The sequence below is a fragment of the Corvus kubaryi genome, unplaced genomic scaffold (assembly GCF_017639235.1).
Source record: "Corvus kubaryi isolate FWS band 111438036 unplaced genomic scaffold, C.kubaryi_AGA036_p1.0 split1-131, whole genome shotgun sequence".
NCBI classification, from domain to species: Eukaryota; Metazoa; Chordata; class Aves; order Passeriformes; family Corvidae; genus Corvus; species Corvus kubaryi.
The window spans coordinates 5,522,848-5,537,785 of record NW_024582073.1 but is presented as its reverse complement, the minus strand read 5'-3'; the positions used below and the strand labels follow the sequence as shown (position 1 = coordinate 5,537,785).

General features: G+C 36.0%; 1 protein-coding gene across 9 annotated transcripts in view; it reads left to right on the top strand.

Moving 5' to 3' along the window:
• DCUN1D4 (defective in cullin neddylation 1 domain containing 4) overlaps window positions 1–13,122 on the top strand; it is a 41,995-nt gene extending 28,873 nt beyond the window's left edge. For all 9 annotated transcript variants that reach the window (XM_042053106.1, XM_042053105.1, XM_042053104.1 and 6 more), the window contains 6 exons: window positions 939–1,009; window positions 2,585–2,676; window positions 3,556–3,664; window positions 8,014–8,118; window positions 8,574–8,676; window positions 8,787–13,122. In XM_042053106.1, the coding sequence (XP_041909040.1) occupies window positions 939–1,009; window positions 2,585–2,676; window positions 3,556–3,664; window positions 8,014–8,118; window positions 8,574–8,676; window positions 8,787–8,842 (536 nt within the window). In that variant the 3' untranslated portion in view covers window positions 8,843–13,122. The remainder of the gene's footprint in view (window positions 1–938; window positions 1,010–2,584; window positions 2,677–3,555; window positions 3,665–8,013; window positions 8,119–8,573; window positions 8,677–8,786) is intronic.
• The last annotated feature ends 1,816 nt before the right edge of the window (window positions 13,123–14,938 follow it).

The following is a 14,938-nucleotide window of genomic DNA, read 5'->3' as shown; positions in this document are numbered from 1 at the left end:
TAATTAAACCTTGTTATTTCTAGAATAGATCACCTAATAATAAAATACAGATTGATCTTCCCTTTATAAACCCTGTTTTTCTTGCACATGTGATCTTTATATTGGAGGAAAGTAGGAATTTCAGCCTGTATTTTTTTTTCAAATGAACCCTTTTAAACATGAGTAAAATAATTCTAATAAAATAGTTCAAATACTTAAAATGTATTTAAAAACAGAATTGCACAGTACAATTCTTAATGCCTGTATAATTTTTCAGAAGTATTATAGAAGTTAGAAAAATCTTGATTTAATGTTTTATTAGTAGTGCATTTTAATAGCTCTTATATTTTGAATCTTTCTTTCCTTTTAAGTAGGCAAAGAAATAATTAATTCGTTATTTCCTTCCTGTTGCAGTTACTATTATTCAGATGACGTGTGGCCATGGTGTAGCAATATGAATAAGCAGGATAACATTATATAAAGATAGTATATGAGACAGTGAGGAATGAGATTCTGGAAATGATAATGTCTTGTATCCTGTACATCATGTTTTTATGTGATTTGATCTTATGATAACAGTAGAGATTCAGGCCAAGAAATGAGTTTCACTAGACATCGTCCACTCATTTAAGCATGGTAATACTATGTGGGTGTTCTGTTAGTCTTAAGTCATTTCTTAAAAATCTTACTTATTACTTTACACTTCCAAGATTATCTCAGTAAATGAGTAGAAAAATTGGCAGGGATGAAAAGTTGTTTTACAGTTTCTCTGTTTTCAAAGGTGAGATAAAGATTTAAGTGTATCCAAGTCTGATAGTAAGTATGGAAATAGTTATTTCATGTCAAAACAAGCTAACTGTATGAAAGTTAGGTTGTACTGTGTGATTGCACTTCTTTTGTGCTGTAAAGGACAGGCTGTTTTAATTTTTAGAGATTAGTAAAATGCATTCTGTTTGCAGGCACAGATGACATTGTAGGGCCAGAAGGTATGGAGAAATTTTGTGAAGACATTGGAGTTGAACCGGAAAATGTAAGTTCAGAATCCATTTAAAAAATGCCTCATCTGCTATGGTGTACATGAGCCAGTCTTACAGCTCTTGCTTTTCCACCAAGAGTTTAAAAATTCTTGAGAGTTTAAAAAAATTCAAGAAATATAAACCAGGGAGGTTTTGAAACACATTTGGGGACAACTTGCCATTATTTTAACCCCCAGACTGTCAACCTCTAAAACCTCAATTTGTCTTTGCTGCCACCCCTTCTCTTTCACTTTAACACCAACCTTCAATCTCCCCAGAAAAAGAGAGATCTTTAAAAAAAAAAAAAAAAAAAAAAAAAAAAAAAAAAAAAAAAAGCAGCTGATGGTTGTCTGAACAATGAGACAACATTCAAGATTTAATGTAGCAACTAACAAACAAGTAGTGTTTCCTTTAGGTTTCCTAGGACAGAAAGGTATTTCAAATGTTGTGGGCAGTAGTGGCACTACGATTATACGATTTCAAAAAACAAATAAGGAATATAAATATATTACAGATACATATTCTATAGGGGGGTGTGTATCTATATATAGGAAAAAAATTTTAAAAATAATTCTGCCTTTTACAGGATTTTTCCTAGTGCCTAATCATTGTTCTTTAAATGCATTTGGAAATCGTGTCTTTTCTAGAATTCATGGAGCATATAAGTAAATGAGAATTGTGGCTTTGAAAGATGTACTGGAAAAATAAGATGTAATTTGCTAATTTCAGAGTTTATGAAAGTAATAAATGTTGTGATTTATGCAGATATTTGGATATATAACCAGGTATTCTGATTTCGCATTAAAAGCTGTACAGAGCTGCACTAACGTTAGATAATGGCTGAATTGCAAGTTTAAATAACTTCATTATTGAATTACTTTTTTTCTCCTAGTTGGCAGGGTCAGTTATCCTGCAAGTTTTTCTTTCATGTATTTGTCAAAAGTGTTTTCTTAAGTTGATGAGTAAGATAATAATAATCTTACGCTATTGCTTTATCTAAATTCCTTATTGCTTTGGTCTTCTGTGTGAGGGGTGAAAGACTGTTTCCTTTTGACCAAAATGGAAGTATTTATGTATCAGCCTGTCTTTGAATGTGTGTTAATGTTACTTGTTCTAGCTTTACTTAACATCTCCTTGAATTGTGGGATCGTTACTAGCTTTCAAATAACTGAATTTTGTGGATTGCAGCTGATGGTTCATTGAGATGAAGGTTTAACAAATGTCAGATATAACTTGTCAAACTGCTACTGAAATTTTGTAGTTACTTTGGGAAACCTTTTCTGTAGCTTCTGCACCAACTTCCTCATTGTATTGCTCATGAGATGACTGTGCAAACCCCCTTGAAGTCCCTACTGATAGCTCGGGTGGATGTTCGCTCTATGTATTTGTACTGTTACCTTCTCTTCGTTTGGATTGTGTACAGGTTTGTCACTTACAGGGTTTTTTTAACTTCTAAAATAGTGTAGCAAAGTTCTGAACTTCCCACTTACACAAGTAAAAGCATTTGTAGCCTACTATACAGTGGTTATTGGAAACCATGGATCTTTTTGTTAACTCTTCCATCTCTGTTTTTTTTCTCTTTGAAACAGGTAGTTATGCTTGTGCTAGCATGGAAGTTGGATGCACAAAACATGGGCTACTTTACATTACAAGAATGGTTGAAAGGAATGACATCGCTGCAGTAAGTGCCTTGAAAATTCTCTTAACTTTGTTATAGTAAACACAGCTTTTCAGAAAAAACACACTTCAGTGTTTTGACTCATAACACCTAAAGCAGAGAGCTCTACCATGGAGTAGAAGTCATAAGTTTTTGGCCTGATTGATGATGATATGGTCACTTAGAGACAACTTGAAACCTGAAGTTGCACATGTAAATAGAGTTGGATTGAAATGTCTGCCGTCTCGATAAAAGAGAAGTGTCATGAGGCTTGACATTCTCTGTGTCCCCAAGGACACCTATCTTTGTTGCTGGATGGCGCAAATCTTTCAGATACTGGTATGTTGTTAGACTGGTTTAAAATGCTGAATAATACAAAGCCTTTCTGTAACTCTCCACTATTCTTTCTAAGAGTTGCTGTCTCCGGTTAAGAGCTTGTTTTTATGGCAGGATTAACATAAGTATAGATGAATAACCATGTTTCATAGAGAGTTGGAGAAAGAAAGAACTGTTTTGACTTACCTTTCAGAAGAAAATTACTAAAACTGTGTAGGAAGTTCTGTAGTTTCAGCAAGACTTTAGAAGTATTTTTCACTGCTTCGATTTCACTGCAAGCTGGTTGTTGTTTGCCATGCATGGACAAGCTCTTAGTTCAATCTGTTGGAGAGTGCATTTTTTATGAAGCCAGCCAGTCCCAGTGTAAGGCTTTGCTACTTTATCCAAGTTTGTTTCACACCGTGGGTTTAGTAAGACATTTTGTGCAGACAGACTCAAAAACATGCCTCTGTACAGAGTGATGTGTTTTGAACAGGTTAATGGGGATACATGTTAGAGATTCTTTCCTAGAACATCAGACATTTCTATAAGAATGCAGACTAAACCCACTTGGTGCTTGTTTTATAGGTGCGATACTACAGAAAAATTGAGAAACTCTCTGGATTACTTGAGATCTTTATTAAATGAGCCTACCAATTTTAAACTTATTTATAGATATGCCTTTGACTTTGCACGGGTAAGTACTGTGCATTTGAAATTAAAAACTTTACTGTCATAAGTAATAATTGAAAGACTGTGTACTTCTAAGTTTGTTTCTCTTAAGGTGCCACTCAAGATTGCTTCTAACAAATGGAATCATTTGTGTTCTAAAACAGTATATGCAAGATGCCAAAACCGGAAAAGTATATTGGATGTGTAATGTTTAGTGGTTTAGTGACATGTTTTGTTATGTCTGTGCCTCAAGACATTTTATGACTTCACGGAAATCATTTAAGCCCCATTCTGTTGTATATTGGAACTTGACCACTGAATTCCCCTGACTTTATAATTACTGTGATTTTTCTTACTCTGAATTTTGTGAGCATAAACATATTTAAAACGGGAAGACACTTCACACATTTCAGTAGCTGGTAAAAATGGGTAACATGGTAAAAGCTGGATATGATATAAATACTGATTCAGAAGATTGTTGGAATGGCTTTAATGATGTTTTCAGTATTTATTAAAAAAGACCCTGATACCAGTCTTCCTGCTATAAAACATGCTTTGATGAAATTTTTCCTGTAATGGAACCCATAATATACATAAGACTATTCCTACTAGGACAGAGTAATAGAACTTTATTTTCTGAAATAACATTTTGAAATAGAATTTGGACATCCGTTTTGCTAATGTGATGGAATGTACAGAAGATTTAACATAAAAAGGTAAAACTGAACCTCATATTTCAGTGCAAGAGAACTAAAAATACTAAGAAAATCTGCAGCAAAAAAAAAGTAGCATGAGAGAAATAAGAAGAAATTGAACTGATAGCAGTTCTAATAGTCTCTCATTAGCAACTCAGATTTTTGGCACCTCAGTGCTTTCTGCATCTCAGCATTCAAATTTATGGTAGTTCACTTTTAAACAAGGAAACTTGGAGCTGAGTATGAAAAAAATGTGTGGGATTAGTTAGTAGTATGAGAGGGGGAAAAAAAAGCCGTTCAGTGTCTTAATTCCTCCTTTGCTGTATGAAGATTTGTTCTGCCAGTTTTGCTCAATGTAAAATGCAAAGGCATTGCCCGAGAAGTTCAAGATACTGATTAAATATTTGGAATAGAGAGCAAACCTGCACCAGCTGATGGCCTGTCAAAAGTAAGTGCAGAAACTTAAGAGGTAGAGATAGTGTGTGAGTTCTTTTCAAGAGGTACCAAACTGATGTGACAAACGGTCTTGGAAAAGAACTTAAACTTTGAGACACAGGCACTGTGACTTTATTTGCAACAAAAAACCCCTGCAGATTATGGAACTTCAAGTCAAAGGCATATAAACTGGGGAATTACCAAAACAATATTAGGCTAATATGGTTATTGAACTTTTGATACTACAAACTTGGGGAAAGTCTATAGGAGAATGGCATCCAGAAAAGAACGCTGACAAAGGCGGATATATTTATAGATGCCAGATTAAACTGGGCATAGTTTTTTTCAGGGTCATGGAAGTGATTAATAGAAAAAAGGTGATGGTTTCCAATTTGAGAGATTGCATAATTTCTGTCCTGAGGATAATTCTTTCAAGGAAGTGCTCCATGGCAACAAAGCACTTCCCAAGTTTTAAGAGAAATTTTTTTAAGAGTGTCTGTTGATTTGGCATTTAAAGTTAGTTTGTGAATAAAAATGTATCATCAAGGTTTCATGTGGCATGCATGATTTAAATCGGCATAGATTTGAGGATATAATCTAAAATACCATATGTTGATATTAAGCATAAATACATTCCTCAATCCATGTTTGCCCTCGTCATTGCCAGCTTTGAGAACATACATGCATTACATGGCTTAAATAGATCTTTAATCTGTAATATTATGGGGGGAAATCTCAGGAAGGCTGTCTATCATCAGTGTAGAACAAATACTCAGATTTAACAGTTTATTAACATATTCCTTCAACTGTATCCAAGGAATATAAGTGTCTGGAATGTATGCTAAGAGTGCAATTGGATCATCTGTCATGGCAGATGTGCCATTAGGCAGTTGGAGGTGGGTAGAAAGGGCTTATCTGAACAATTTGTTCTGATCAGTAGTCAGAGAAAAAGAATGTAGGAATGTAAATATATAAGGCATGAAAAACCAGTGTGGCCAAAGTGAAGGCAATAGAGCCTGATTTCATTAATACTTGAGTGTATGGGAAGAATTCAGAGAATAAGCAGTATGTAAAATAAAATGTATTCTGACAGCAGTATGATTTCTGCTTAAAGGTGTTTGTGACATAAGGGTAGATGGACTTTGGAAAGAGAATTAGTTTTTAGAACTTTCTGATGTTGGAAATAAACAAAGGATTTATATCATACTAGTACAAAAATGCCTTTGCAGGTTTCTTTTTCATCTTTATTACTAATTGAAAAGCTTTGTTCATCCTGGAATTTACTTTATTTCTCTAAATCCCTCTTGGATTTACTGCCTAGAATGCAAAACAGTTTCTCATGTTTTCAGAGTTGCTGGTCTCCCCACTTTACTTTCAAAACACATCTGCATTAAATTCTGTCCACACAATTTTAGAATTGAGGAGTGTTTAGCATGAAATGAACATAACCTTGTGACTAGGGCATTCAGTTGTTGATTGAGAACTGGGATCTTGCTCAGTCACATCCATCCTATGTGGTAGAAGACAATTCAGTTATGATTTGAGCTTAATTTGTTTTTTGGGTTTTTTTTTAATAAAGATGAGTATTCTGTAATATATAGAACTGCATTTGTACAGGTGAAACACAGGACTCAATTCCCTTTGTCGTGGGCAGCTAGCTGTCTTGCAGTGATCTGTTAGACACTCCCTGTATCCAGAATATCCCTATAATGGGTTATGTCCTGTTGGAGAACAAGCTGTCCATGAGTCAGCAGTGTGCTCTTGTGGCCAGGAAGGCCAATGGTATCCTGGGGTGCATTAGGAAGGGCATTGCCAGGAGGTTGAGAGAAGTGATCTTGCCCCTCTACTCAGCCCTGGTGAGGCCACATCTGTAGTGCTGTGTCCAGTTCTGGGCTCCTCAGGACAAGAGGGGCATGGAGCTTCTGGAGCAGGTCTGGTGGAGGGCACTGAGGATGGTTAAAGGATAAGAGCTTACCACTGTGTATTGGTATCTGCAGGGAGGGTGTCAGGGAATGAATCCAGGCTCTTCTCAGGGGTGCCAAGCAATAGGACAAGAAGCAATAGGCAGAAACTGAGGATGTTCCACCTGAATATGAGGAAGAGCTTCTTTACTGTGCAGGTGACTGAGCACTGGAACAGACTGTCCAGAGAGGCTGTGGAGTCTCCCTCACTGGAGATAGTCCAGTGCAATCCTGTGCCATGTGCTAGGATGACCCTGCTTGAGCAGGGGGTTTGGACCTGATGACCCACTGTGGTCCCTTCCACTTACCCATTCCATGATTCTGTGATATCCTGTATTTTCTTAATGTAGACTGCGGTCTGCAGTCATGAATATGTACAGAGAACAAGGTATACATTGTCTAATAAGGAAATTCGTTTTTACTGATTTCACTGACTTGTGAATTTGTAGCTCAGTGCTATAACCGAGGCATAAAAATGTGGGGGTTTACATCTCACTTCTCAGCAAAATTGGTTTAATTTTGTGACAACAAATGTAGATGGATAAACTGCTTAACAAAATGGAATCATACACATACATGCTACTTGGAGATGCGCAGAAGTTATGTTACTAAATATATTCATTTTGCCACTGATAAACATATGCTGGACACAGGTGCTACTGCTTTTACTTAGCAGAAACAAAAAAATCAACCCTGAAGCCTTAATATACTGCTGCTACATTGAACTAAAACTGGACAGTCCAGAGAGGTGTCTTGATGTGCTAGTGTATTATATTCTTTCTGCTCATTTGATAATTTAATCTGAATTTCATGTAATCAGTTAGAATAACAGAGCAAAGATTCTCCTTGGCTCACTCTCGCAGAGTTGAGGAGCTGTCAAGTAGCCCTGAGTGTCTGTTGACAGTCCATGTAGTTGTAATGATATGGCAGGAAATAGGTACAGCACTGCTATTCTGAGAGGTGTGGCTGTGCAGAGGATATGTGCAAACATGGCTGGGGATCTGATGGCCATTTCTTACTAGGGAGGAGTAATGACCTTATGCCTCATCTGCCTTGATGGTGATTTTTTTTGGGAACATCTGTGGAAAGTAACATGTCCGTATAACAAACCATTACCTGTAAGGAAGGAAATTTTACTGGCAAGTTATGTATTATTAAAAAACACTGTTATATACTGCTATATATTATTTATTCGTTAATTTATTTTGTGCATGGGTGAGCTGTGAGGGAAGTGAAAAATCCTGAATTCATGCTCTGTTTTCCTTTTTGACCTTTTCATGCAGGAAAAGGACCAGCGCAGCCTAGATATCAATACTGCCAAGTGTATGTTGGGCCTTCTTTTAGGAAAAGCATGGTCCCTTTTTCCAGTATTTCATCAGTTTCTAGAGGTATGGAATTGGAAACAGAATGATGGGGCTTTTTTAATCTGTCTTCTCTGATACTTTTCACTAGAGGTAGAATGAACGGCTAAGAATGCTGTGTCCTGATTTAGGATATTGTAACCACCAAAGCAGCACATGCAACTGGTTATCTTTCCTTTCTTCTTTTTTCCCAAATTCCTATGCTGTTAGGGTTTGTGTAATGCAGAACAAAGTATAGAATGTTATTTATTTGCTTTTGGACTTTATTTTATTGCTTTATGTTTGCCCTCTAAAAGATGCCTTAATCAGAAGCATGATTCAACACTGGTTTAAATACTCGCTGGTTTAATCCTTTTTTGTTTTAGATGACATACAGAGTAAAATAATAATGCATCACAAAGTTTAAATTTTCTGTAAGAAAATCTTGAGTTTGAGACAGTTGAAAATACATTTTAGTAACTTCTGTTTCTTTCCTCAAGCAGCAGTCAAAATACAAAGTCATCAATAAGGACCAATGGTGTAATGTTCTTGAATTCAGCAGAACAATTAACCTTGACCTCAGTAACTATGATGAAGATGGAGCCTGTAAGTACTACCATATGTTGATGTTGTAAAATAATTTATTTCTCTGAGCTTAATCATTCAGCGTGCTTCTACAAAATTTTGTAAAATACAGTTATTTGATCTCTCTACAGGGCCAGTGTTGTTGGATGAGTTTGTGGAATGGTATAAAGGAAAACAAATGACATAGGAGTTTAACTATGCACAGCCACTCAAGAGTCACTGTTACCACAGTTATGTCAACCATTAGCCATAAACTGCTATTTGTATCAAAGTGCATGCTGCTTTTCTTGCACTGCATCCCTTTGGCAGGGAACTTTTGATGTTTGCTATTTAACAAGCTAGCTATGCTTGCTGTTTAGCATTGTTCTCTTTGAAGGCTGCTTTGCATTTTGTATTTACACTATGAATTGGTGAACTTGCCAGAGTCTTCACTGTGATTATGTGTATATTGCTGTCTAAATTTTGTATATGTGTATAAAAAAAGGCTTCACCTAGGGATTATTTCTGCAGAAATGTATTGTAAAAATAATTTTGTGGCATATTTCTACTATCACTTACCATGTCTGTTGAAACTTTAGTTATTTTGTTTTTCTTTTGGTCTCAAATGTAGCATTTCAGACTTTCTGGACATAGTTATGTGAAGAACTATTGTCAGTTTCAATGTTACTATTTGAGATGCCAGTTTCTGAGAAGACATGCTGTGACTTCCTTCACCAGACTTCGCCAAACCTGACCTAATGCTTTATAGGAATGAAACATTGGTGTCTTAAAAATATATATATGCATATAAATATTTAAACACTGTAATAGTTGTACATGCCACAGATGATTTCCATTTGAAGAAAAAAGTACTGACTTTTTAATGTTAAAACTGAAGTAGTCATTACAGGTACAAATGAACAAATTAAAGTACCTTTTAAAAATGGGTTTTAGACTTTTGTAAATTGCCTTTGGCATACTCCTTTTAATTTTTGTTGTACCAAGAGTGTTTGGTCTATGTTGTGATCTAGTGACCCAATGACATTGAAAGTTCTAGCTGAAGTTCGTGGTTTGGGGAATGAAGTATGTTCGCCCCTAGCACATACATAATAAAGATTTTGGGGATTTTTTTGTTTGTAACACTAGTCTTTCCAGGGGCCTCCAGCTTTGTGTTTCTGAGTACTAAAAAAATATGATGTTGAATAGTCAAAACATTACTTTTTCTTTCCTTTTGGGAGTTAGTTTCCTGGCAGAATGTCCATTGCAGGCAATGGGCATGTAAAACACCAGCATTAAATGACAGTACTTTTTAGTAGGGACCACTGCCTGTTTCACTCATTTGTTTGTCTGTATAGGATGGTTATAGTGATTATTTTGGGGAAGAAAAATGAGTGAATGGAATAATGTTTAAGTTTTGTAATTTTGTCATGTTGTCTTTGCCTTACCCTTCTTTATTGAGTAATGTTATTGTTGATATTTATAAATAGGTCCTTGAAGTATCTGGTGCTATTAAACTTCGATCCCTAAGGATTTATTAAAATGTTATCGATTCATGGAGCATTTAACAATGAAGGGCCAGTGGGTGTTTTGGAACAACAAATAACATTACTTTTCTGTAGAAATATTTTACAAGATATTGGCAGTTTTGTTATTTCCCTAGAATGTGATCCACGGGAGCAGGAGGGGAAAGCGTTTTATGTTGAAAGTGAAATTTTCATCTGTGTTGAAGGTTCTGTCCTTGCTGTCAAGTCAGGAACTGCCATTGACTTGACTCCTTTTAGGATTAAGCCTAGTTAAGCAAAAGCACATTATTTTGCTGCCCTGGACCAGGAGGTTGTAATTGTGGTGCTACAGGTGGTCAGTTGTGTTCAGATCTGTTTGTTGTTGTCGTTGGTTTTTATTTTTCAAGCTCAGCTGCCAAAGACAAAAAATGTTTGTATCTGTTTGTGTATATTTGTATATACATAAATATACCATATATATGCATATACAAAACCTAGAATTTCATGATGCTAAGAAGAAAATACTACCTTTCTCATGAAATAGCTACATTTGGATTTCCGTAACACTAAATACTGCTTTTTAAAGTTAGTGGTAAAACATACACAGTCAGTGCTTTCTTGTGTACTAAAGCACATAACCATAATTAGATGTTTGGTGCCAGTTTGCACAAGAAATTAATTGAGTGGAGTGTGGTATTTAATGTTTACAATAAGCCTCTTAAGAAAACACATTTTATTAAGACTTCTGCTGTAAATGTGTATATTACAATAGTATTACTGTAATGAAGTACCAGTGGAGCTGCTGGTTTAGTTCTTAAAAGAATGAACTTAGAAGCAATATAACTTTTAACATTAGGCCAAATTGTGATTGCCAAGATTTTAAGTGAAATAGGTGTAATTGTTCTTAAAACATTAAGCTAGCTGTTGACTCTAGGAAACTGTTCACAGTTTCTGAACACAGAATTTGTGTTCACAGAAGAAATTGGTGTGAATCCTCCGACAAATACAAGTTTGTATAAAAGGTTTTGTATGTCACAAATAACTGAGCTTCTAATAATGGAAGCAAGAGCCAAAGACACTTTTAATCTATTACTGTTACAGGTACAGCTTTCATATAACAGGGTTGACAGAAATCTGTTCAGCCAGGTGTTGGCAGTTTTGAGATGTTTATCAGAATACAAAATTTAATTAAAAGCAAAGAAATGGGAAAAGAAACCTCAGAAAGTACTTGTGCTGTGTAAGCAAACAAACTTGGTTTTTTAATTTGGGTAAAAGTAGTTGGGAGTGATGGAAAGGAAGAATATGTTTGGAAATGAATCAGATGCTGCAGATTTTTTCTTCCATTTGAAACAGGATAAATGTAGCCATCAGCAGGTTTATAAACATGCATCTTGATAAAGTAAACCACAGATTCAATTACAGCTGGTAGAGACAGCTTTACTGACATCCATAGTGAACAAATGGACTAAAATGGACCTGTGTGGCTTGATGAGCTTCCCTGTGCTATCCATCCTGCTGATATATGCTGATAAGCAGAAGATCCTAATGTTGCCTCCTCCTGTATATTGGAGAATTTTTTAATAGTTGTGGAAACTTAACTAGCCTACTCAGTTGATCTTGTATTTAGTACAAGTGTGGCATTTGCTTTCTTGTTTATTATGCCATCAAATAGCTCATGTGGATTTTTTTGTTTGTTTGGTTATGGGCTTCCCCCCCTCCCCTTTGGAAAAGTAATGTACAGATTATGCTGATTTCTGGGACAAGACACTGAGAGGTCTTCCCTGAGAAAGTGTCATGGGTCTTGTGCTAATCTTTCTGGTGTACTATTACTGAACTTTTAGCAAAAATTTGATGATCAAGGTACAGTTCATTTTTGGTATTTGGGAGATGTAAATTGGAAAGACAGTTAGTGAAAGGAAAACAATGTCCAGAGGCTATACGAGCTGATGTTCTTTGATAGATGACACACATTTGGAGCTCTTTGGACTCAATAATCTTAAGGATCTTTCTCAACCTAAACGATTCTATTAATGTTAGGAACCAAAACAGTCCATGGATTAAATTTCTTTCTAAAGCAAAGTGATATTAAGTATTTAAAGTATTCATAGAATTCTCTATTACTGATGTTTTTTCACTTTTTGCCAAGGAAAGCAAGATAAAGAACATAGAAATTGTCGAAATTATTTATGTACTTGAGTTTTCAGTTAAAACCTCTTTAAGGTTGTCTTTATGCTACAATAAATACTTGGGTTATCTTTGTGTAACCATTTCTAATTCTGTAGAGGCTTCTCCCATTTTACCACAAACGTGCATTTTATTTCATCACAAATATGCTCACACAATCAAAATTAGTTACAGCTTATTGCTGCTTGGTTAATGTTCCCAAGTTACTGTTTTGTAGGACAAAAATGGACTTCAGTTGTGTTAAGGTTTTCCCAGATTTCTGTTGATCCTTGGTCACAAGTCTAACAAACTGTTTGATACTCTTGGAATTCATATAGACAGCTTTAAAGGTTAGCTTGTGCCCTGGTTTTAGTTATAGCTGCTAACATACCTCTTTCTAGGCCTTATATTTTGTCTTTTCATATTGTAAAAGTATATAGAATCCATCCACAAACTACATAGTTTGTTTTCTGTAATCGGGACCAAAATTCAGCTTGATGTTTTTGTTTCCTTTTATTTTTTAAATTCTTGCCTGTTCCCCCCCACTCTGTGTGTGTGTGTGTGTGCATGTGTACGTGTGTCAAAATAGCACCTACTGACACTGCTGTTGCAGGAACAGCAGTTAAACTGTAACTGTGAATGCTTTACATCTTAGTTACTTGGATATTACATAAACAAGGTGTGCTAAACTCCTGTGAATCACAATATGATGAAAATACTATTATGCCATCTAACATGAGTTAACCTGGTTGATTTTTAGGTCTTTTCATGGTGTTGATGTAAAATGGCATCCCACAAATAAACAGTATTTGTGTTGGTTTCAGCAACTGATTTCAGATTTTTCTGTGATTCATACTTCAGAAGTTCTCATATCTGAACATAAATCAGCAGGCAACCTTTATCAAGTATAAGCAGAGAACTTGTGTGTAGGATCTTGTCACCTTAATAGTTTCTAATAGTAGAGCAAATCAGTATTTAAAGCTCTTGGGAACAGGTATGTGTTTCAGAATGGTTATGGGTCAAATGGAGTGTGTGAGTGTAAAACAGTACCATAATACCAAAGTTTTCAGCAGTAAGTCAATTTGAGCAGAAATGTCTCAAGACAAAATTTTACAGAAGCATGATCGTTACCCACTCACCTTGGTCCAGCCTTTTGACCCACAAGGTCCTCATAGAAAAGCTGTTGATGTATGGATGAGCACATAGGTGGACTCAAGAGAGTTTGAAATGCTTTGTTCCTACAGCAAAAACTTGATAATTACCAAACTATCATAAGTCTGTGTTTGAAAAGGAGACTTGTTTCATTCTGATTACTGCATTTGAAGTTCTTGATCTGCTCTTGAAACTGAAGTATTTTTTCCTGTCCTGATTCACTGTGTGAGGGATTCTGTGTCCTGTCAATTGCAGAGCTCAGCACGCCATTGCCCTGTGAGAAAGGTGTGTCCAGGATATTGCCGACATCCTCTTGGCTGACTCCTCATGCTTCGTTTACAAATTCATACAGCATACACACAGGCACCTTTTTTATTGAGCTTATTATGTGACTTTGTCTGATTACCCACAGTCAACTGGGATAGTAACAGCAGTTGGCTTCTTACTAGTATAGGTGTCCTAGAAAATTCTCAGTGGCCAAGTAAGCTAAATCAGTTTTCATTGTGAACAAGATACAGTGGATGAAATGTAAAGAAAAGTGAGGATACAATCTTGGGGTGAGTGTGTATGGGACTGTGTAACTAATTGCATACCGAAGGGCATGCTAACATGGGGTGGGTAGAGAGGAGCAGAGTATGATGACTACTGCGTGGAAGTCACAGAAAATAGAAAGGTTTTGTATTAAGGAGCAATTGCTAATGAAATGAACTAATATGAAGGAGAAGCAACTGCGTGTTTGGATTTGAAGAAGAGATAATAAGAGGGGAGAGATGAGTAGCAAAGGACAGTGGCAAGATTAGGCAGAACTATAAAGAAAAGTTTGAGATGAAACATAATATTTTGACAGTAGAGTGAATACTTTGCCTCGTTAAAATCTCGTGATACAGGAGTGAATTGACTGTCTGACAAGAACAGAAACTTTTCTGCAACTTTATGGCATAAAGGGAATCTTAGAAATCCTGCAACTTCTCACAAGTAGTGTACTGTCTGCCTTGCCACAGCAGCATTCTCACAGTCAGAAAAAAAGATGAGAAAATAATTTTCCAGTGTGTATTTTGAAATCCTATTGGACTGTTGCACAAGCAAACGGCAAAACATCTCAGTGTATGAGACATCGATAGAGCACTCAAGTGTGTTTTTTTTCCCTATGATTCACAAAATTGCCTTGCTTGTATGGTTAGATGTCTTAGTATGTTAGCAGCTGCTACAGCCAAAAGGTGACAGGCCTTGGAGAGGTGTTAACAATGTTTGAAGACTCATAGATACCAAAAAGAGCAAGTCAGTGCTTTTTTCAGGCATTGCATTTTTAAAGTTGTTGTAGCCACAAAGAACTTGTGTGGATCATGAGCTCTACTGAAAGCTAGCAGTGGCTTCTTTGTTCTTAGTTTTTTTTCTTTAAAGGTAGTCTCAATGATCACAGAATCACAGAATGAACTAGGTTGGAAAAGACCTATGAGATCAAGTCGGACCTATGACCGAACCTAAAC